The sequence below is a fragment of the Oryctolagus cuniculus genome, chromosome 12 (genome assembly GCF_964237555.1).
Source record: "Oryctolagus cuniculus chromosome 12, mOryCun1.1, whole genome shotgun sequence".
NCBI classification, from domain to species: Eukaryota; Metazoa; Chordata; class Mammalia; order Lagomorpha; family Leporidae; genus Oryctolagus; species Oryctolagus cuniculus.
This window is the reverse complement of record NC_091443.1, coordinates 74,617,803-74,641,789: the sequence shown is the minus strand read 5'-3', so window position 1 is coordinate 74,641,789 and position 23,987 is coordinate 74,617,803. Positions and strand designations below refer to the sequence as shown.

General features: G+C 50.6%; 1 protein-coding gene across 1 annotated transcript; it reads left to right on the top strand.

Annotated features, from left to right (window-relative positions):
• The first annotated feature begins 41 nt into the window (after positions 1 to 41).
• Positions 42 to 23,987, top strand: LOC103351108 (RNA polymerase-associated protein LEO1). Its single transcript, XM_051822003.2, has 8 exons — positions 42 to 1,775; positions 17,446 to 17,540; positions 17,759 to 17,904; positions 19,262 to 19,346; positions 20,431 to 20,525; positions 21,083 to 21,217; positions 22,641 to 22,776; positions 23,514 to 23,987. The coding sequence occupies exons 1-8, from the start codon at positions 1,754 to 1,756 to the stop codon at positions 23,985 to 23,987; spliced, it is 1,188 nt and encodes a 395-aa protein (XP_051677963.2). The 5' UTR covers positions 42 to 1,753.

The window sequence follows — 23,987 nt, the reverse complement described above, 5'->3', positions numbered from 1 at the left end:
CTACCTTTGCCTCCTGTCGCCCACAGAGGAACCCCCGGCCCAGGTGGGACTAGGCTGAGGCAGAGTGAGGCCTTGTCAGGTGCAGCATTTAAAGGGGTAGGGGCAGAAATAGCAGCCACTGTGTGAGGTTCCTGTGGCTGCCCTGGAAAGTACCATGAGCACGGCTTCCAGCAGCGGCGCTGCGTTGTTCTGCCGTTTTAGGACTGGAGGTTCAGGACAAGTGGACTGCAGAGCCGCACTCCCACCCTAGGGCCCTGGCTCGCGCCTTCCAGTTGGCTCCCAGCAGTCCCTGAGAGTGGCAGTGGCACTCACAGGGCCTTTCTGGGTTTCTGTGTCTCTAGACCTCCCTGTGGTGATGAGAACACCAGGTGTTGGCCGAATCCAGTGTGACCCTGTCTTGTCTAATTACATCTGCAAAAACCCTATTTCTAAATATAGTCACATTCCAAAGTCCTGGAGACACGAACTTGGTTGGGTTACTAAATTCAACCCACTCTAATAATCGTGATGAAGGATTTCACAATGCCGTGTTTCAGATGATCAAAATGAATGCAAAATGATCACAGTGAGCAAAATGTCAAAATCCTAAGGAAAGGTGGGATCTGCCTGGGCTAGTATTAGGTTGCGGCCAGTGAGCAGAGTCAGACCAGGGCAGGATTGGATTCTGTCTTTAAAATTTTGTTTGTAATGGCCTTTTTGGAACTAATTTTGATTTTTACATGATTTTACGTTACAGTATTTGTATTGATTACCAAGATTTTGACACCCCTTTTATTTACAAGCAAGGTGAGTATCCCATTGTCACCACATTGGATTGATTGCTGGGCCTGCTTTCTCCAGCGTGGGGACTGGGTTCCTCGGGTGAGCAGACAGAGAGCGCAGGTTATAAGCTGTATGGCCTTGTTTCTGAGTTCACCTCTGTGAGCTGATGTGGAAAGTACACAGCATCACTTCCACCACATTCTGGTTATTAGAAGTGGGTCATTAATACAAATTTCCATCTGCTGGTTCACTCCACAGATGGCCGCAGTGGCCAGGGCTGGGCCAGGCCGAAGCCAGGAGCTTCATCTGGGTCTCCCACGTGGGTGGCAGGGACTCAACCACTTTCCCAGGCCATTAGCAGAGAGCTAGATCAGAAAGGGAGCAGCCACGACACAAACCAGTAAGGAACTTTAAGCACTGTGAAAGCTAGAAGGGGGTGCAGATACTTTATTATTTACTTATTTTAACTTAAAAGAAGCACTTCTGTCTGCTGTTTCAATCCCCAAATGGCCACCACAACCAGGACTGGGCCATGCCAGGTCTCTCAGGTGGGTGTCGGGGACCCAAGGACTAGAGACATTACTGCTGTCCTCCCAGGGTGCACATTAGCAGGAAGCTGGAACTGGGAGCCGAGCCAGGACTCACCCCAGGCCCTCTGATAGGCAGTGCAGGCTTCTGACGCGCTAGGCTAAATGTCTGCCCACCTGAGACCACCCCTCTATGCCTGGCTTTGTGATGGTGGGGCCGACTCCACAAACTCAGCTTCCCCAGCTGCCCTGTTAGGGGGCGCTAAAGAAAGACAGGGAGCCTGGAGAGCACAGAAAGGGCTGCTCCTTCCTGTCTGCAGACCTTCCCAGGGGCTTCCTGGTGACCCACAGGTGGAGAAGGGGCCACAGGAGAGGCAGCTCCCTCCAGACGGCCCAGTGCGGCTTGCTGTGTCCCCAGCCCTTGGTGACCGGGCCGCGCGCTGCCCCGCAGCCCTCAGTGCCAGATGGACAGCTCCTCCTCCTCAGGTATGAATTCCAGCCCCAAGGGGTCCTCCTGGCTGGTAGGCTTCTCAGTGCTAATAATGCTGCTCCTTCGTGACCTCTCAGGCCGGGGTGGGGGGTGGGGGGAGAGGGACTTGTCCTCCATAGTTTTTAATATATTGAATTCTCTGCACAGACAACTGGTGTCTTTGCTCTTTTCCTGACTGGAACCTATCTAGTAGGTAGCCCAGAAAACAATTCCTCAGAGATCAAATATATATGGTCTAAAGGGTTTTTTCCCCCTTAGCAGCAAAATAAACTTTTATTTAGTCATTCAACAATTTTCTGAAGTACCTCACACTCAGAGAGGGTGGTTTGGGTTTGAGTGAAGATCCTAGCCCCCACCCCCACCCCCACCCCCAGCTGGTTCTCCATGGAATGTGGTTCCGAATCGGGCCGAATCCGATTGCTGGCTGAGGTAGCCGCTGCTTTCGTCTGTTAGGTCAGGACTGTGGTGTAGGGTGCACACTTCGGGGGCCCTCGGCAGCAAGTATAGAGAGAGAATTACAAACGTGGAGCCTTAAATCAGCTCCTGACACGGAGCCAGTGAGCTCTCTTCTCAGCCCTGAGGGGCTCTCCATCCCGCAGCCGAGGGCTGAGGAGCCGAACATTGTCAACAATGTTTACTTTTGTGTGGCTGCAGAATTACAGCAGCCCTGGACTTCACAGCCTCTCCGGGGCCCTGGTGGGGAAGTTAAGGCACTGACTGGGAAGGGAACTAGGAGGCAGATGTTATGGACGGAATGTGTCCCCCAGCCCCCTGTGTGATGGCAGTTAGAGGCGAGGCCTTGGCCAGGGTTTTGTTTGTAGATGTGAGGGCAGGGGTTGTGATAGCATTAATGCCCTTCTACAGAGGTAGAGGGGCAGGTATTTAGCCTGGTCATTAAGATGCCAAGTGCCCACGTCCCACACTGGGGTACCTGGGTGCGTACCCAGCTCTGGCCCCAATTCTAGCTTCCTGTTTTTGCATAAGGCAGATGATGGCTCAAGTAATTGGGTTCATGCCACTCACAAGGCAGACCTGGACTGACTTCCGGGCATCCAGTTTCAGCCTGGCCCAGCCCCAGCCATTGCAGACATTTAGGAAATAAACCAATGGATGCGAGCACTCTTTCTCTTAAATAAATAAATAAAAATAAATAATTTTTTTTAAAAGACAGGGTTCAGCATTGTGGTACAGTAGGTTATACTCTCCTCTGTGATGCTGGCCTCCCATATGGGCTCTGGTTCTTGTCCCAGCTGCCCCACTTCTGATCCAGCTCCCTGCTGATATGCCTGGGAGGGACATGGATGATGATCCAGGTGCTTGGGACCCTGCACCCACGTGGGAGACCTGGACATAGCTCCTGGCTTTGGCCTGGCACAACCCTAGCCACTGCTGCCATTTGGGGAGTGAGCCAGCAGATGGAAGATTCTCTCTCTCTCTCTCTCTCTCTCTCTCTCTCTCTCTCTCTCCCCTCCCCCTCCCCTATTCCCCTCCCTCTCTGTAACTCTGCCTTCAAATAAATCTAAAATAAATAGAGAACTGAGTTCACCTGTGCTTGCTTGTGTTCTCCCTCTCAACTCACAAAGAGGCCATGGGTATACATGGCAGGAAATCAGCAGCCTGCAAGCCAAGAAAGGAAGCCTCCGAATGAGACACCGTGCCAGCACCTTGATCTTGAACTTCCCAGACCCCAGAGCTGTGAGAAAGAAGATTCTCCAGTTTAAACCACACAGTCTGTGGCATTTTATTAAGGCAGCAACACCTGGCCCCAGGTGAGATGAGAAACTCAAATTTGCCCGTCGTGCTGTGGGCAGCAACTGGCCTCCCCAGGCCCGAGGAAACTGGTCTGGTCTTGCTTGAAAACACTGGAATAACCACCTGGGGCAGGTTCTCTTCACAAGGCGCGGCCAGCCGGGTGCTGTCTGGCTTGCCTTTTTACTAGGATCTCAGCCTGCTCTGGCAATACCAGCACAATGTCTGAAGAAGAGCCAGCTCACACACAAAGAATTGTGAAATTTGGCTAACAAGTATCAGCCAAAGCCTGGGAGGTTATGCGTGGGAGTGGGCTCCAAGAATATGAAATAAAGAACAGGATTTAACACTAGCTCGGACCTAATTTATTGACATGGGGTGGGCGTTTGGTACGGCAGTGAAGACACTGCTTGGGACTGCATCCCATCTCAGAGCGTGTGGGTTCAAGTTCCAGCTCCACTTCCAATTCCGGTTTCCTGCTAGTGTGCACCCTGGGAGGCAGTGGATGATAGCTCGAGTATTTGTGTCCTTGCCTCCCACGTAGAGTTCCTGGCTCCTAACTTGAGCTTGGCCCACTCTGGCTATTGCAGGCGATTGGGAGTGAACCAACAGGTAGAAGATCTGTTTCTGTCTCTCTGCCTTTCAAAACAAATGTAAATAAATCAATAAAGATTTTTTTTAAAAAATCAAGTTTATGGATATATATTGTGAATGAATGTGTGAGAGCATATAACTAAAGATAACTTGAGGCTGGTACTGTGGCGCTGTGGATTAAGCTGCTGTCTGCAGTGCTGGCTTCCCATATGGGCACCGGTTCGAGTCCCAGCTGCTCCACTTACGATCCAGCTCTCTGCTATGGCCTGGAAAAGCATCAGAAGATGGTTCAAGTGCTTGGGCCCCTGCACCCACGTGGGAGACCCGGAAGCAGCTCCTGGCTCCTGGCTTCAGCCTGGCCAAGCCCCAGCTATTGCACCCATTTGGGGAGTGAACCAGCAGATGGAAGATTTCAGTCTCTGTACTTCTTGTCTCTTTAACTCTGACTTTCAAATAAATAAATAAATAAAAACAAAAAACCTGGCTGTGTACTTGTGTACTTCACCGACACTTAGACTCCGCAGTCGCCAACATTTAAGGAGGCTGAGATGCCAAGGCTTCCTGACTGTGTGGAGGAGGGAATCCAAGGGCCGAGGGAGGCAGGGAGGCTGGGGCAGCAGCACACCACCCTGCTCCTCCGCAACTTCATCCGTGAGAGGACCTAGAAGATGCTCCCTTCACCAGCGCATTGAGAGGCGCGTTAGCAGACAGACAGGTATGATGATGGGAGGTACGCCACTGACATGGGCTTGCTGTAACCCCAGGAGAGAGGCCGAGTGGCAGAGTCCCGGCTGCTTGAGAAAGCAGAAGATGGCCCAAGTGTTTGAACCCCTACCACCCATGTGGGAGACGCAGATGAAGCTCCTGCCTTCTGCCTGGCTCAGCCCTGTGGCCATCTGGAGAGTGAACCAGCAGATGGACGATTTCTCTCTCTCTGTCTCTCCCTCAGTCTCTGACTTTCAAATAAGTAAATCTTGAAAAAAAATTATAAAAATTCAGGGGCTTGCCACTCCGTGGAGTTTCCAGAGGACCAGTTGCCTGAAGCATGCCTGGTATGACCTCCAAAACGTGCTGCACCTTGAGCCACCTACCAAGAAGAATGTAGGGCCAAACTTTTTGGATTTAGGAGACAAAGAATGTACCTTTCAGTCTGTGGCTTTGATCTTCAGTAAGCTGTAGATGCCACCTGGTTTGAATGAGGATCAGAGTAAGAAAATGCTCTGTAGTCAGTGCAAGCTGTAGAGCTGGCAGCTCTTCCACCTGCGTCTAACCCAGCAGATCCGACGATGCTGACACACCGCTGCCAGAGGAGCCCTCTGGCCTGTATCAATAAGGGAAGTGGACGCCAGCCTCTGGGGCTTTGGGGGCATATTCACGCTCTCCTTGCTAGAAGCCCTTTAGAGAAACAATCTCTAGTTTGGGTTGGAACACCTCATCATGGGATATCAAGTAACCACACAAGCTAAACTCCTCATCATAAACTGGGTGTTTTCTGTGCCCTCAAATCATAAGGTTGGGCCCATATAATGGCAATCTCTCATCGATCTGGGCCCGGTGAGGCCCAGGAAGCCTGACAAAGTGTCTTGTGGCAGTGGCTCAGGCTCTCAGTAAGATCCTGCCAAGAGCCAGCACTGTGGCACAGAGGGTTGGCTGCAGCCCTGGCATCCTATAGAGGAGCCAGTTTGAGTCCCAGCTGCTCTACTTCTGATCCAGCTCCCTGCTAGTGAGCCTGGGAAAGCATCAGAGGATGGCCCAAGTGCTTGGGCCCCTGCACCATTGTGGGAGATCCACAAGAAGCTCCTGGCTCCTGGCTTCTGCCTGGCCCAGGCCCAGTTGTAGTGATTTAGGGAGTGAATCAGTGGATGCAATCTCTCTCTCTTTCTCTCTGTCTCTCTCTCTCTCGGGGCCAGCACTGTGGCCTAGTGGGTAAAGCTGCCACCTGCAATGCCAGCATCCCATATGGGCATCGGATGGAGTCCCAGCTGTTCCACTTCAGATCCAGCTCTCTACTATGGCCTGGGAAAGCAGCAGAAGATGGCCCATGTGCTCTGGTCCTTGCACCTGCATAAGAGATCTGGGAGAAGCTCTAGCTTCAGATTGGCCAAACCTGCCTGAAACCAAAGAGGACCAAGCAGGCCAGGGTATGCCTGGGTGAAGGCAGGGCCTCAGGTCACCCAGGCTGCAGGGTAGGGGTGGCACAAGTCATCATGGTCCCGGTGGGAACTCCCAGCGGCCTGGCTTCACATGTCTTTAGACAAACGCTGGGTTTCCCTGGAGAAGCTACAGGGAGCGGCCACCTGGAACTTATGGTACCCCTGCCCTCCCAGATCCAACTTGGACCACCCATCTGGCTCTACACAGAACCTGCTCTCAAGCTCTGGGCCCTGGCTCCCACCCCAGGGGCCTCCCCAGTGCAGCCCTGGGCAGCAGCCAGGAGCTCTTCCAGTTCCTCCCCAGCCTTTGGATTGGCCCAGCTCCAGCCATTTCAGTCATCTGGGGAGTGAGTCAGCGAATGGAAGACCTCTCTCTCTGCCTCTGCCTCTCTGTAACTCTGCCTTTCAAATAAATAAATATTAAAAAAAAAATCCTGCTGAACTGCCTCTTCTTCAAAAGGCCAGTTATCCTCAATATATTTGCTCCTTTGTTCAGCCTCCCTATATGTAAATGATAAGATGACTGAATCTCTACCCAGCTCTGGGCCTCTTCACACATTAAATATGTGCAGCTCAAATGGCTCTGCTGTAAGCTGGCATTGTGGCCCAGTGAGTTAAGTTGCTGCCACCTATAATGCCAACATCCCATTTGAGTGCTGGTTCTCGAGTCCTGGCTGCTCCACTCCCAATCTGGCTTCCTGCTAATGTGCCTGGGAAAACAGAGGAAGATGGCCCAGGTGTGTGGGCCCCTGCCATTCGTGTAGGAGACCCAGATGCAGTTCCAGGCTCCTGGCTTCAGCCTGGCCCAGCCCCAGCCACTGTGGCCACTTATGGAGTGAATCAGCAGATAGAAGATCTTTATTTCTCCCCCTCTCTGTAACTCTGCCTTTCAAATAAATAAATTAATTTTTAAAAAGTTTTACTGTAGCAGACTACAGTACTCACAGCTCAAAAAAGGAGCTGCAACTCTGCAGACAGCTAAAAAAAAAAAAAAAAAAAAAAAAAAAGAATGTCAATTCAAATGGGTTGCAATGACATAGTAAGCATTCGGGTGGAAGGTGCCAACACAAAAACTGGATGAGCAACCCGCAACAGGCGTCTGTGGGCACGCTCCTCTCGGCGCATTCGGTGGACCTGCACAGCTGTCGTCAGATGCTGTAAAGCACTCCTTTCATTTTGGTTCCAGGTTGTGCACCTGCGACGTTGTGTATTTCAGCAGGCAGCCCTGGCAGCTGCTGCCGAACAGAGGCATGTTAGGGAGCCTCCTGGATAATCGAGCTACCACCCGTCCGACTTTGTGACAACCTGGTAGATAAAAAAGGGGAGACGAGCACAATCCCAGTGCAGCGGCCTCTGTGAGCTTTATAGAACGGAACAACTGATGCCCCTGGCCGTCCCTCTCTACTGCCATAGTAACCTTATTGACTCCCACACAGTGATCTAGAGACTAGCCCCCAGCCATGGTGGCCTACCATGTTCTAGTGACTCAATCATTTTGGCCTCATCTCCTGATTCCACAGGACAAGTGTCTTTTCGATACTTAACGCTTACTTAGGGATGCATCATTTTTTTAAAAATATTTATTTATTTGAAAGTCAGAGTTACACAGAGAGGAGAGAGGCAAAGAGAGAGAGAGAGAGGTCTTCCATTTGATAGTTCACTCCCCAATTGGCCACAACAGCCGGAGCTGCACCGATCTGAAGCCCGGAGCCAGGAGCTTCTTCTGGGTCTCCCATGCTGGTGCAGGGGACAAGGACTTGGGCCATCTTTGACTGCTTTCCCAAGGCCATAGCAAAGAGCTGGATGGGAAGAGGAGCAGCCAGGTCTTGAAACAGTGCCCACATGGGATGCCAGCATTTTAGGCCAGGGTGTTAACCCACTGTGCTATAGTGTCAGCCCCAACATCATTTTTTTGGTAAGCCACCAATTTAGGACACTTTTAGAACATTTTCCCCAAATTTTTTAGGTTTCCTGAAGGGTAAAAGAGCAGTGCAGTTCTGTACAGAATACATCACCAGTCGGCTGTGGGCTGATGGATTTATTGCAGGAAAGGTAGCACCACATGCCTGTGACGTCCGCCCAGCTACCAAAGCCCAGTGAGTCCATCTGGACCTGGACTTTTCTCTTTGGGCAGGTTTTAAATGGTACTTCCAGCTTCTCTATAAGAATAGGTTAGATAGGTTATCTATTTCTTCTTGAGTGGATTTTAGTAGTTTGTGATCAAAAGAGTAGAGCCATTTAATCTGTTGAATTTTTTAAAAAAAGATTTATTTATTTGGAAGTCAGAGTTACACAGAGAGAGGAGAGGCAGACAGAGAGAGAGGTCTTCCATCTGCTGGTTCACTCCCCAGTTGGCTGCAATGGCCGGAGCTGCGCCGATCCAAAGCCAGGAGCCAGGAGCTTCTTCCAGGTCTCCCACAAGGGTGCAGAGGCCCAAGGACTTGGGCCATCTTCTACTGCTTTCCCAGGCCATAGCAGAGAACTGGATCGGAAGTGGAGCAGCCAGGTCTTGAACTGGCACCCTCATGGGATGCCGGCGCTTCAGGCCAGGGTGTTAATCCACTTCGCCACAGTGCCAGCCCCTAATCTGTTGAATTTATCTGATTTGAGTCGTTTGCATTATATCCTTATTATTCCTTTAATATTTGTGGATTCTGCACTGCTAATTCCCTGTTTTCTTCCTGATATTTGATATTTGTGTTTTCTCATGTTTTTCAGTATGGCCACAGGTTTATCAATAATAACATAAAGATCTTCTCAAAGTACCAACTTCTGGTTTCACTGATTTTCTCTATTTCATCAATTTTTAAAAAGAGATTTGAAAGGTAGAGTTAGAGACAGAGATCTTTCATTCACTGGTTCACTCCCCAAATGGCCCCAACAGTCAGGGTTACACTAAGCCAAAGGCAGGAGTCTGGAACTGCATCTGGGTCTCCCCCATAGCTGGCAGGACCCTAAGCACCCGGGCCATCCTCTACTGCTTTCCCGGGTGCATTAGCAGGAACCCGAATTGGAAGCAGAGTAGCCATGACTGGAACTGGTGTGAGAAACAGCCTCACCTGTCCACTCAAAGGATGGACTTACACTCAGAAATTGCAGCAAAAACAATCTTGCCGGCGCCGCGGCTCACTAGGCTAATCCTCTGCCTAGCGGCGCCGGCACACCGGGTTCTAGTCCCGGTCGGGGCGCCGGATTCTGTCCCGGTTGCCCCTCTTCCAAGCCAGCCCTCTGCTGTGGCCAGGGAGTGCAGTGGAGGATGGCCCAGGTGCTTGGGCCCTGCACCCCATGGGAGACCAGGAAAAGCACCTGGCTCCTGGCTCCTGCCATCGGATCAGCGCGGTGCGCCGGCCGCAGCGCGCCGGCCGCGGCGGCCATTGGAGGGTGAACCAACGGAAAAGGAAGACCTTTCTCTCTGTCTCTCTCTCTCACTGTCCACTCTGCCTGTCAAAAAAAAATAAAAAAAAAAATCTTGCAGGACTGGGCGCCTGGCTGGCGGGCCAGCACACCCGGGCCAGTTTACAGCAAGTTATTTTATTTCCTAGCACACAGTCCCTCCCCTCGTTCCTCACTGGCTGAGTAACTTCAGGGTTACAATCTCCCTGGCATTTGCTTTGGCTGTTTTTGGCTACTAACACACTGTTTGCCTAAGAACTTTCAGGTGCATGTAACCTAGCAGTCTTACTTTGAAAGTGAACCAAATGTTTACTTCTCTCAAACCTTTCTCTTTTTGTTTTTACAAATTTGGTCTCATTTTCATTTTCCTTTTGTGACCCTCTCTCTGCCTGTGGATAGTTTGTGGAATGCCGGAGTGAAGGCAATGGCCAATTGAACTAAAGCACAAGTCCTGGTAACAGGACATGGAGATCTCTCTTTCCACAAGACCATCAGACATCAGCCCCGAGTACAAGGAGGGCTGAGGCACCAACCCCGGCAGGCTCACCAGTCACATCTGAGATGTATGTGCAGCCCACAGTTCTCCCACAGGTTTATTTTACTCAGTCTCCTGTTCATGTTCACTATAGAGAAAGAGGGCATTGCTCTCAAATCTGACCTTGGCAATGTGGGGAGAAGCAACCACAGGCTTTTCCAAGTCTTGTTTGCCCACGTCTCCTTGTCCAGGGATAGAGCAGACATGAATCAGGATCAGTATTCCACCCTAGGGGAAATGGGACGCCCCTGTGCCTGAGCTACAGCTTGTACTGAAGATTCGACCCATTCTTTTTTTTTTTTTTTTTTTTTTTTTTTTTTTTTTTTAGAGAAAGAGAGACAGAGAGAAAGGTCTTTCTTCTGTTGGTTCACTCCCCAAATGGCTGCCACAGCTGGCGCTATGCTAACTCGAAGCCAGGAGCCAGGAGCTTCCTCCCAGTCTTTCATGCGGGTGCAGGGACCCAAGCACTTGGGCCATCCTCCACTGCCTGCCCGGGCCACAGCAGAGAGCTGGACTGGAAGAGGAGCAACTGGGACTAGAACCCGGTGCCCATTTGGGATGCCGGCACTGCAGGTGGGGAGGATCAACCAAGTGAGCCACGGTGCCGGCCCCTGTTTTTTTTTTTTGTTTTTGTTTTTTTTAAGATTTATTTATTTATTTATTTGAGAGGTAGAGGTACAGACAGTGAGGGGGGAGAGATAGAGAAAGGTCTTCCATCCGCTGGTTCACTCCCCAAATGGCTACAATGGCTGAAGCTGCGCTGATCCGAAGCCAGGAGCCAGGAGCCTCCTCCCGGTCTCCCAAGTAGGTGCAGGGGCCCAAGGACTTGGGCCATCCTCCACTGCATTCCCAGGTCATAGCAGAGAGCTGGTTTGGAAGAGGAGCAGCCAGGACTAGAACCTGGCACCCATATGGGATGCCAGCACGTCAGGCGGAGGATTAATCTACTGTGCCATGGAGCCGGCCCCAGATTTGGGCCATTCTACCCAGGCATTCCTACCTCTGTACCCTGGAGTAAGAGATCCTGGCTGATCATCTGCCTTCCACAGTTCTTTCCCTAACCTAGCCAACCCCGACTTAGATTTCCTCAGCAACTGATCTTTGGTTTCCATGGCAGGGAGGTCTGTGGTCCTCCCTAAGTAAGGGACCCCTCACAGCAGTTCACAGAGGGACAATCCCATCTCCCTTCTCAGAGCCATTCTAGTCCCGAGGAGTGCTATGGGGAGGCATGCGGTCCAAGGTAGTTTAGTTTCCAAGATTGGTTACGGGTTTGATTCATCCTTTGTACCTTTGCTGACGAGGGAGGATGCCAGGGCGTGTGGTGGTCCCACCCAGTATCCAGGCTTTCCATACCCCATTCAGCATCGTTGGTGTAAAACAACTCCCGTTGTGTGAATCACTATTCTCTGCAAGGCCAAATCTAGGTACAATTTGTTCTAATATGAGTCTTTCCGACTTAAGCATCTCCATCAAGTCTACCTATAGAGTTTATGGCCTGAACCCAGGCGGTCTTCCTCCTGCCACTTATTTTCTAATCCCTTTATTTTCCCTCTGACATGTTACATGACCACACACCGCTGTAAGCACAACACAGATCTGGACAACGCATTGTTACAGGTTTAAACCCTTTGGCCACAACAATCCATTTAAGACGCAGTTTTCCCAGGCCAGGCTCAATACTGGCGACAGAAAAACACATGGAACCTTTACGTAGGTCAGCTACAGCAACAAAAAAGCTGCATTAGCTGATATCAATATCACGAAACCAAGAGGCAGACAGGTATTCCTGCTATTCGGACTTCTAAGAGGCAACCCGACTTCACACAGCTTTTAACTTCCACAAACCTCTAACACGCCTTCAGTTTCTCTGTGTATCTTAACCTTTTTCACTAAGAAGGCATTCTCATGTAAACCCTAGAAATCTCAGGAACAACCTTTAAGCCTAGAAGACGAACATATAAGTATCCTCTTTAGTAAACTGGGGCTTTAGTTACCTTCCCCCACTGTCTATAAGGCACCTCTGTGTCCAGGTTTTTTTTTTTTTTCCAAGCGATTTATTCCCTCTATTACTGGTTGTAAACCCCTTTTTGCTTACTTTTAATTGCCCCTTGTCTGCTCCTAATCCTGAACCTAATCTCATCATCAAATCTTGGCTGGGAGATTCATTCCCACCTCAGGTGCATATAAAACTACCCCGGCACATCCATTCATCTGAGCCAAACTTGGGCCAAAAGACCGAGGGTTCACAAACTGGGTCTTTAAGCCAAATAAAAGAGCAATACTTAATTCACCCCCCCTTCTTTTCTTTTCTTCATTCCTGGCCCGAGGAGCGTACCCCCAGGACCCCAGCATTCTCCGCCAAGGAGTGTCTGGGGAAACGGCAGAGGGAGCCTCTTCGGCCTCTCTTCCCTAGGCCTAGCATTCTTATTTCCCATTTCCCACGGTCTCTGTATTGGTGTCCCTGGGCGCTCAGTCTCCCATAGTGGAAGTTTCTTGCACACCCCAGGACCCACTTCGTCCATTTAACCTCGCAGGAGAGCGAAACCACATACTGGGACCCCACACTCGCTTTGTATCTAGGATATGTCTCAGTCACACACCCCCAACCTCCGAGGGAATCCACCCACCAAGGCAGTGCTTGGAGTCCAATGTTTCCTACCTTGGCTTACGCACCAGTTGCTGTATCGCCTCCATTGCCACCCAAAGAACAGTCTCGGGCTTTTCTGTGGCTTCCACAGTGAAACAGGCACCCGGACAGAGTGGGCCACATGAAGCTGGGGGGACTCATCTCTGCCCCCTGCCAGACTCTCAGAGATCCCGGATGAACCCTCGGGTTGTGAGACAGCCTCACTCATCCACTCGAAGTGGACTCGGCTTCAGGAAGTGCAGCAAAAGCGAGACTTGGTTAATGATCTCGCAAGACTTGGGGCCTGGCGGACCAGCACACTCAGCTGTTTACTTCGCAGCACACAGGGGTCTCCCGACCCCTCACTGGCTGAGTAACTACAGGGTTACATTCTTCCTGGCATTTGTTTCTGCTGTTTTGGCCACTAGCACCCTGTTCGCCTAAGAACTTTCAGGTGCATGAAACCTAGCAGTCTTACTTTGAAAATGAACCAAATGTTTGCTTCTCACCCCAGCACTCTGATAGAGGATGCTGGCGTTGCAAGCAGCAGCTTAACACACGGTACCACAATGCTGGCCCCGGGAGCTCAACAATTTTTTTGCTCTTTATCATTTCCTTCTTTTTAGATGTGAGTTTCCTTTGCCCCAATATTTTCTGTTTTCTTAAGGTGGAAACTTTGATTATTGACCTGAAATGTCTCTCTTTTTCCAAAATAAATATTTAATGCTGTTAGTTTCCCTCTAGGGACTTCTCTAGCCGACTACAAATTTCTTTAGAAGTCTACAAATTTTGATATGTTATATATACATATATTTATTTTTAATTATTTGAAAGACACATACACACGGAGAGAGAGAGAGCAAAAGAGAAAGAGAGCAAGAGAGCGAGTGAGCGAGAGAGAAATACTGGTTAATTCCCCAACTGCTGACTTCAATTGGACTGGGCTGGACTGAAGCTGGAAGTTAGAAACTCAATCCAGGTTTCCCTCATGGGTGGCAGGAACCCAAGGACTTGAGCCATCACTACTGCCTCCAAGGTCTGCACTAGCAGTTAGCTGGAGTCAGGAACCCAAGCCCAGGATTGAACCCGGGTACTTCAATATGGGACACAGGCATCTCGACCGCTAGGCCAAATACCCACCCCTATACTTTGTTATCCATTAAAAACACATTTTCTAATTGTCCTTGGAAATTCCTCTTTGAGCTGTGGATTATTTACAAGTATTTTGTTTAATTTCTAAGAATAAGGATGTTCCAAAAAGTTCATGGAAAATGGTATTAAAAATGAGTTTATTTTGGTGCAAAAACTTTTGAAATCTGTGCATAAGAGGAGATTTCAAAACATTCATGGAAAATACATGTATAATGAAAAAACTATGCATGAATTTTAAAATTGGACAAGGGAGGCAGAAGAAGATGGCTCAAGTGGCTGTGTCCCTGCTCCCTGGGTCAGCCTAGCTAGCTCTGGCTATTGTGGGCATTTAGGGACTGAGCCAGTGGATGGAAATTCTCTTTGTCTCTCTCATCTTCTCAAATCAATGAACAAATGAAATTCCAAATTTCTTTAATTAGAGTAACTTGTCTGGGGCTAGCGTTGTGGTGCAGTGGGTTAAGCTGCCTTCTGTGACAACAGCATCGCACATCAGAGCACTGACTCAAGTCCTGGCTGCTCTGCTTGCCATCTAGATCCCTGTTAATGCACCTGGGAAAGCAGCAGAAGGTGGTCCAAGTGCTTGGGCCACTGCCACCTACTCACATGGGAGACCCAGATGGAATTTCTGGCTCCTGGCTTTGGCCTCGTCCAGCTCCAGCTCCAGCCAAAATCTTCCAGTAAATGGAATGAATCTCTCTCTCTCTCTCTCTTCCTCTTTCTGTAACTCTGCCTTTCAAATACACAAATCATTTTTTACAAACAGATAACATCTTTTAATTTCATTTTTTATGGAGGTCCTGTATATTTGGAGGTTTTCCAGTTACCTTCCTGATATTGTTTCTGTATTAATTGCATTATGATCAGGAAACATTTTTTATGATTTCAATTATTAAAAGTTTTTGAAGCATTGTTTTGTGACCTACATGCTGTATCAGATTTGGGTTTTGATTTTACCCTGTAATACAAGCTGTCAAGTTACCTGTTACTATTTTGTGGATGCTGGCATTAGTATACACGCATATTTAGGCATAAATATTAAGCAGCTTACATAAAACACAAGTGGCATTAACTTTACATAGTTGAAGTGGTCATTTAGAGGGACTGCTGGAGAGGAAAGAGAGCTCAGAGAGTCCCCCACGTGTGGCTGTGATGATGTGTAGACGCTCGGTAATCTCTGCCCCTTCCCTTCCCGTGTGACTTGGGATGTTAATAATCACTTCAACCTTTAATTTTTAGTTTGTCAAAAGAAGAATAGATTGCTTCACAGGACTATTTCATGTAGGTTGAGAAAAATCTGCAATAAGATTAAAAAATAAATATATTTGTTTGAAAGGAAGAGTGATAGGGAGAGAAAGAGACAAAGAAAGAGAATCTTCCATCTGCTAGTTCACTCCCCAAATGGCCACAACAGCAGAGGCTGGGCCAGGTGGAAGCCAGGATCCAGGAACGCCATCTGGATCTCCTCCTTGTGTGACAGAGGCCCAAGCACTTGGGCCATCATTTGCTGCCTTCCCAGGCAAAATAGCAGAGAGCTGGATTGAAAGTTGGAGCAGGCGGCTGGCGCCGCGGCTCACTAGGCTAATCCTCCACCAGTGGCGCCGGCACACCAGGTTCTAGTCCCGGTTGGGGCGCTGGATTCTGTCCCGGTTGCCCCTCTTCCAGGCCAGGGAGTGCAGTGGAGGATGGCCCAAGTGCTTGGGTCCTGCACCCGCATGGGAGACCAGGAGAAGCACCTGGCTCCTGCCTTCGGATTAGTGCGGTGCGCCGGCCGCGGCCGCCATTGGAGGGTGAACCAATGGCAAAAAGGAAGACCTTTCTCTCTGTCTCTCTCTCTCATTATCCACTCTGCCTGTCAAATAACATACTGCATCATAACTCTGGCCCCAGTGGCAAGGTTTAAGGGAAATTCTGTAAACTCTTTATTGCATCCACATTTAAACACATACCTTTATGAAGATGAATATGGAGGCAGAAAGTTGATCATGGCTCTAGGAAAGTTGAAGCACCTGGGCCACACAAGTATTCATGAACCGAAACAAATCAGGGGTAGGTGTTATGGTGCCATTGGTTAAGACACTGTTTGGAACGCCCACATCCTGTACAAGAGTATCTGGGATCAACTCCCACCTCCGCATCTCATCCAGCTTTATGCTAATGTGCCTGGGAAGTAGCAGATGATGGCCTAAGTTCTTGGGTCTCTGCCATCCCATGGGAGACCTGGATAGAGTTCCAGGCTTCAAGGGAGAGAATCAGTGGGTGGAAGGTCACTCTGTCTCTCTCCCTCTCTGTGTCACTCTGCCTTTTAAATAAAAAAATAATTTTAATAAAAGAGAATCTGGAACACCCTTCATCTTTAAAAAAATTCAAGTTAAAATAATATCTAGTAATGGCAAGTCTGAAGAAGTTCATCATTCAAAACAGTAAGTTGAGTTCCTTGAACTTTTCTTATTACTGGTGCTGGTTGTTTATTCTGGGTTGAATGACTAATGAGTGTCTCTGGTCTTTAACGTCTGCTAGAGGTTTAGCTCCCTTTATGCCTGCTATAACCAAAGCCCTTAGGGTACTCTGGTTTGTACAGACTGATTTTGCCCACAGCTAGCTGACATTCTAGTCTGGAGAATGGGTGTGTAGGCCAACGTGGATCTGTAAATTGGAGTATCCAGAGACCATAGCAGGCCATGCAGGATCCCAGGGGAAAGAGAGATGTGGGAGAACAGAGATGCCAAGACAGAAGGGAGAGATGGCCTCCTGGGTCACTGTGTTAGTTATCTATTGCTGAGTAACAAGTTACACCCAGATCAGAAGCTTAAAGCAGCAGACATTTCATGTATAATGCATATTCTGAGGGTCAGGAATTCAGGAATGCTTTAGTGGGGCGGTCTGGCTCAGGGCCTCTCACAAGGCTACAAAGTGTTGGCTAACACTACACAACCTAAGGCTTGTCTCAGGCCCAAGGATCACTTTCCAATATGGCTCACATGGCTGTTGGAAAAGGCCTCAGTTTCTCACCAAGTGCGTCTCCCTAGAGGCCGTTTGAGTGTCCTCACATCACAGCAGCTGGCTTCCCCCAGAGCGAGTGACCCACAAGAGGAAGGGCAAGGCAGAAAGCCAGTGTCTTTCTTGGCCTCACCTTGGAAGTGAGGTTGCACTCCTCTGCTCACGTGGACCAACTGTGAAGCTGTGTTAGAGGAGACTGCCCAAAGGCATGAGAACCAGAGGCAGGGGTTGCTGGAAACCATCACGGATGCCAGCTCTCCCAGCAACTCTGCCTTGCACCAGCCAACTGCTCCCAAGACACTCTGGCCAAGCCTCTGGTGGCTGGGCTCAAGGAGCTAGCTTGAGGTTGGTTTGATGGAGGTTTGGTTTGGGAATCTTGGGAGTATGTTAAAGAACTATGCAAAGAAATTGAGTTACAGAAATTAATACTGTGAATTCTTCCCCCCCTTCCCCTGCCAACACTGAAGATTACAGTGGGACCATGGATCTTTTTGGAGACATAAATGACATTTCTTCGTCGAGTGATGAGGACAGCCAGCTCCCTATGCCAGGACAACATGTTGTGAGTACACTTGCTGGTCGCAAGTGAGCCCCATTATTCGAGGCTGAGAAAGAAGGCGCAGAAGCTGACAGGTCTGTCTCACGCGTGTGGAGAGAAGATTGATCCATGAACGTGCTTGTCTAACTTTACTTCCTCTCAAAGCTGCACCTGCTGGGGTGGGAGTAAAGCTAGAACATCCCTGCATCCCTGCAAGCTCTCATTTCCTGCTCTTCTTGTAGGATGAACCCCAAGCAGCCCTGGACCAGCATGGGAAGCAGCCCGCTTCTGAAACCAGAATAGAAGTAGAGATTCCCAATATCAACTCTGACTTAGGAAATGAACTCCACTTTGTGAAACTACCCAAGTTTCTCAGCATAGATCCCAAGTAAGAGGACTGATGGATTTTTTTCAAGATGTCGAATAAAACTATGTAGAATGTGAACACTGTTTCTTATTTTTGATGAGTTAACTAATTATGAAGATGGGAGATTTCTCATGTAATAAATAATAAATTTAGGATTGCTGCAGTAGAAAAATGACGAGTTGATAGTAAGAGAGTTTTTTTGAGAGACAGAGAGAGAGAGAGGGAGAGAGAAAGACATACAAACCAGAGAGGTCTCATCTGCTGGTTCATTCCCCACATGGCTGCCACACCAGGAGGCAGGGACACAATTCAGGTCTCCCACGTGGATGTCAAGGACTCAATCCCTTGAGCCGTCACTGCTCTCTTCCAGGGCCACACCAGCAGGAAGCTGGAACCAGGTGCCAGAGCCAGAAATCCAACCCAGGCACTCCTGACCTGCAGCTTAACCACTGCAGATGTCTGCCTCATCAAGAGGCTTTTTTTTTTTTTTTTTTTTGACAGGCAGAGTGGACAGTGAGAGAGAGAGAGAGAGAAAGGTCTTCCTTTGCCGTTGGTTCACCCTCCAATGGCCGCCGCGGCTGGCGCGCTGTGGCCGGTGCACCGCGCTGATCCGATGGCAGGAGCCAGGTACTTATCCTGGTCTCCCATGGGGTGCAGGGCCCAAGCACTTTGGCCATCCTCCACTGCACTCCCGGGCCACAGCAGAGAGCTGGCCTGGAAGAGGGGCAACCAGGACAGAATCCGGCGCCCTGACCGGGACTAGAACCTGGTGTGCCGGCGCCGCAGGCGGAGGATTAGCCTAGTGAGCCACGGCACCGGCCAAGGCTTTTAATGCTAATAACTTACCTAGCATTTTGGCACATGCCTATAAATAAACAGATATCCCAACAGGTGAAGTTATTTTTCACTAGTGCACAGCTGCAAAATTGACAAATGACAGTGAGAAAAATTGATTAGAGAAATCATAAATATTCTTTGTAGAAGCCCCTGTGAATTTGGGAAGACAATGATTTTGGACAGCAGAGGAGTGCTGATGTGTTTCATTCACTCCGGGGCGTGCCTGCAGACTCTCCTGCAGTTCAGTGTGACCCATTTTCTTTAAAAAATAGGGAAAGGCAGGCCGTGTGTTGCCTCACTTCAGGAGGCATTTCTTCAAATAAGACGTGGAATTATTAGTCCCCTTTGGGTTTTATTTCAGGCAGCGCGCTGTAAAAACAAACTTCAAGAAAGCGCTGTCATTTGCATCTTCATTTAAATAAGGTTCACACGATGTTGTTTTCTTGTATGATGGTTCAGAAACATATCGATGCTAACGTACACTGGTCATCGCATTCATGACTCGATGTCGCTAACGTGACATTACAAAAACAATCCGCAGACCTTTCGACCCTCAGTTTTATGAAGATGAACGTGAAGATAAGAAAATGCCTTACGATGGAGACAGAATCAGGCTGAAATTAAAGGTACCACCCCATGATCTAGTCCCTTTTTTCTGAAGATTTTTTTCTTCTGTGAAGTAAAACACACACATGACAACTTGAAACCTGAGCTTATGAAAATGATCTTTTGTGTTTCCTGTTCAATGAACACACAGCTCTTTGGCACTAGGAATGAAACATCCTTCCCGAATATCTTTAGGGAAAAGATCCACACGCTTGTTCGTCCCTGCTCTGTGGAATTGTCATTTCTCTCTTTCTCCGTTTTTTGTTGTTGTTGTTGTTATCACATTTCAACATAAAGATAAACATTCTTAAAAACTCTTAACCACTTCCTCCAGGATTAATGATAATGAAACACAGTGTGTGGGACTGCTTTCACGTTTTAGATCCTTGCAACTTCCCACAATCGAAATGTCCTGGGCTCTCTGTGCCCATTGCCCTGAGGTGCAGAAGGAGACCTTGTCATTGGCTGGCTCCTCTCCAGAAGGCTCCTGGTGGCAAAGCACCACCGCTGTCGTGCAGGGGCGCTGTCTTCCTTAACAGGGGCCCCGGTGCTAGCACTGGGCAGGGTCAACTTGTACGCTATTTTATCACTTGGAGTTCCCTCCCAAGTGGGTAGAGTGGATTTGGGTTTGAAAACAGGGCAAAGCACAGAGCTTAGATTTTAGTTTGTTATTTGTTAATTTGTTTATTCTTTAACATTAAAAAAAATTTATTGCCTGTCTCACTAGGCCTCCCTTTCTCTGGGTTCATTGTGCTCCAAGGATCCTGCGTTAGATCAAGATCTCAACCTTTGTCTGTCTCCTGTAGACCCCAGTCTGTCCTCCCTCCCTCCGAGCCCTTAGTGGATCTGCGTCATGGTTGGCTTCTGCCCCTGCTGCCCTGAACTGGAGCTCAGGAAAGATTTAAGCAAAATGCCTGGTTGGCTTAACCAGCTTCTCCAGGTGTATATAGCAGGTGGGTTTCAGTGTTGCCAAACCAGCTATTTTCCGGTAAGCTTATTCCACAGTTCCCTGTCAATTCCGAGCATGGGACTACACATCACTGGAGTACAAAAGAACGAGCAGCCAGTTCAATCGGTTCCTAATGCCTACATGTCCCGAATCAGGTGGAAAATACCATTCGATGGAGGATCCGCCGGGATGAAGAAGGAAATGAGATCAGAGAGAGCAACGCTCGCATCGTCAAGTGGTCAGACGGAAGGTGAGCCCAGACCACCCCAGACGCCCCAGACCCCCCTCGGGGGACTTGCGGTCTAGGATAGCTTCCGGGTACGACCTGTGTTGGGATATTTTGTGGAAGAATTGACAGAATGCAGGCCACCCGGCATTACCCAGGAAATCCGAGAGAAATAAAGAAGGTTGAGGTCACACAGCTGCGCTGGTGGAGACGTGGGCCATGGCCCCCAGACCACCTTCCTGCTGCGGAACGCCGAGGCTGGCTACCTGACACAGCGGCTGTCCTACAGCCCGAGAATGGAGAAGTTGCTTTCTGTGCTGCTAGTCCCGCGGTCTCTGGGCACGCACGGGTCCCTCAGCCTCACGTTTGAAGCTGGAAAGAGGATGGACGTTACTACTTCTTCCTTGGAAAAGAGATCAGTTGTTTCTAATTCTCTTTTCTGTTTCTCTTCCAAATCCAGCCTTCCGGTAGGTTGAGTGTGAAGCCGGGACGCCGCCGTCCTATGCTGTTTTAAGTGGCGCTGTCGGAATCATTCAGCAAATACCCAGCCTAATCCCTGACCCCTCCTCTCTGGTTTCCAGCATGTCCCTGCATCTGGGGAACGAGGTGTTTGAGATCCACCAGGAACTCCTGCAGGACAACCACAACCACCTGTTCATAAGAGGCGACACCGGCCTGCTGGGACAAGCCATCTTCAAATCCAAGCTCACCTTCCGGTAACTAGCCCAGCGGCGTGGCACCCACTGCCGTTAGAAAGCGCCCCAAGAGAGATGCTGTGTGACCCCAAGAGGCCCAGCACATCTCGCTCAGCCTCCCGGTGCCGCTCAGCGAGAACCACGGTCTGGTTCTGATAGGAGCTTTTCTTCAAGTCCACTATCAGCTGCCACTACGCAGCGAGCCAGTGCTTGCTATCAAAGCTCACACGAGGCTGATCCAGCGCTCAAAAGGCTGGGCACTGTTAATCCCCGCTGGTCGCTGCACTTGGCGAGAGGCCTAGCAGACCTGCCCTGCCCCTTCAGTGAAATTGACCTGGGAAGCCATGTGACCTCAGAACGGTGTCAGGGTAGGCATGCAAGAGGCGTGGCAGGCTGCTCCCCTTACCCGAGCCCCCTGCAGGCTGTGCCCCAGTGCCCGGTGCCGGGCGTCGTGTGGGGGTCCCTCTGGAACCCTTCCCTCCGAAGGGCACGGTGTGGCTGGTGAGGAGTCACCTACAAGACGAGGATGCAAGGGTTTTTCCCGGGCTGTCGAAGTCTCCTGCCATCAGACTCGAGGCCAAGGCTGCACAGCTTTGTGATACCACAACCATTTAATCGCCTGCTTAGACGGAGAGGAGGCCAAGGGAAGCCAAGCGTACTAAGTCCTGCCCGTCCTCCTGAGCCGGGGAGGGCCCGCTCTCGGCCTGGGCAATGCTGGGGCGAGGTCTCCATCTCACTAACTTCCCGTTTCCTTGCCCAGAGAGCGGCGATAATGTCTGCCTCGCGGGCTGTGTGTTAAGTCGCGCCGCACACCGAGCGCGCCGAGACCTGGCGCCAGTCCCGCCTCTCCGCGCCCTCTTCCTGAACGGCCCCACGCGAGCCGCAGTCCTTGGCTTGGGCCTGTTTCTCCCCGTGCCCCACAGCTCACCTGGGCTCACATCTGGCGGCAGTGCACACCTTCTCCCCCTACGTCCCAGCTCTCTGCCCAGAGGCGCTCTTCCAGGCTCCTGCCCTTTGCCCCGGTGGACCCGCTGGCGTCAGGGGGGCGGCCTTTCTGACCAGGACTCCTGTTCCAGCTGTGCCGACCCCGGGCAGCGAGGAGGCCCCCTTGCTTTGACCTCTCTTCCGGTTTTGCCCAGATGGAGGGACTCAACTTTAATCCCCAAGTTACGCCTCCTGGCAGGTGCCTCACCCTTACAGACCCGAGACTTCATTGTGCTGCTCTCCGTGATTGTGGTTGGGGGTATTTTTGGTAACAGCCCTTGACCTTGCCTCTGCCTTTCCTCCCTGCACTCCCACTTCGCCCCAGGCAGCTTGCCATGGGATGGGATGGGATGAGGGGCAAAGGGAGGAGCTCCCTAGGGAGCCGTGGTCCTGGGGCTGGTCTGATCCCCTCCCAAGGTTCTCAGTGAATAGTAAGACGTTGCTGTCCCTTCCCTGGCAGGCCTCATTCTATAGACAGTGCCACCCATAGAAAGATGACCGTGCCACTGGCTAGTAGAATTTCAAAGGCACAGAAGATTAGGATCCTGCCAATGGCCTCTTGCGATCCTGAGGGCCCGCGCACAGACATGATGAAGGTATGTTATATGTTGGCTATGCTTTCTCTCGAGGCTTCTGGATACCAAGAGCCATTTTTCCCCCCAGAATATTCATACACCGTTTCTTATTCCTACCGCTGTCTGATTTCTCATAGAAATGTCAATGGCTGCGGTGAGACTGAAAGCGAACGTGGGTTCTCTGAGATTTTGGAGAACAATGGGTGCTTTCAGACTCGCAGCTGTTAGCAGATATTCTAACACTGGAGGCCAAGGGCATTCCTGACTCTTCCTGACACGGGTGCAGCCTTGTGCACCTCACTGTAGAAGGACAGGCAGATGCACAGCAATGCAGACTACCCTGTGGCTGGCATCCGCCCCCCAGCCTCACCCCTGCCCCCAGCAGGCTGCCCCTTCCTGCTGTCAGGAGCTGTGGGGGGCTCTCTGGGGTCAGGGGCTGGGGCAGGACTCTGGGGCTGGGGGAGTTTGGTGGAGATGAACAGAGACTGTCTCTGGGCTGTGAGTGGCAGCACAGGGGACGGTGCAGCTCCCAGGGCTGCCGGGGACAGACCTGTGCCAGTCCCGATCCCATCCACTGCGGGGAGAAACCGGGCTCTTCACCCCTCTGTTGCCTGCATCCCTTCAAACCGCTGTGCATGGTAACTCAGCTGCACGTGGACACAGCTGCTCTAGGGTGCGTGCGCTGCAGGGTGCAGGTGGGCTTGGGTGGGCACGCACAGACGGGTTTGAAGTTGAATCGCGTACTTGCGTCCCCACAGAAGGAGGAAAGACGGCTGCAGGCTTCTACTCAGCGCGGGTCTCAGAGCATCCATCTGCGGGGGAGGGGGAGGCGGCGCCAGCAGGTGCCAAGCACCCCCCACCAGGATCCCGACAGTGACGATGACGAGGAGGAGGAGGAGGAGGAGGAGGAGGAGGAGGAAGGGGAGGAGGAACAGGAGGAGCAGGAGGCAGCCAGCCTGGCTGCCCTGAACAGCCCTCGCCCAGGGGCAGCCCACGGTGAGTCAGGCGTGGAAGTGGCACTTAGCCCCCAGGGCTCCCGTGAGCACTTTCTCCCTGTCTTCCTGTGTCTTCGAGATGGCGCGAAGGCCGCTTGTTTTGTCGAGAGCAGTGTCGCAGACAGCACGTCAGGGCGGGCGGATGGCTGCACTAACTGGTGCACCTGCCAAGGGGGTGTGCGGCCCGCAGCTCCCCACGGGGCGAATTCACTCGGTGCTCACACTCGGCAGTCTTAA

What these genes read in the sequence shown, in the direction of transcription:
- LOC103351108 (XM_051822003.2), top strand. Translation starts at nt 1,754, where the DNA reads ATGGACAGCTCCTCCTCCTCAG. An exon ending in GTCAAGTGGTCAGACGGAAG is followed by an intron (nt 20,526 to 21,082) that starts GTGAGCCCAGAC and finishes TCTGGTTTCCAG; the next exon opens with CATGTCCCTGCATCTGGGGA. An exon ending in AAATCCAAGCTCACCTTCCG is followed by an intron (nt 21,218 to 22,640) that starts GTAACTAGCCCA and finishes CTTCCCTGGCAG; the next exon opens with GCCTCATTCTATAGACAGTG.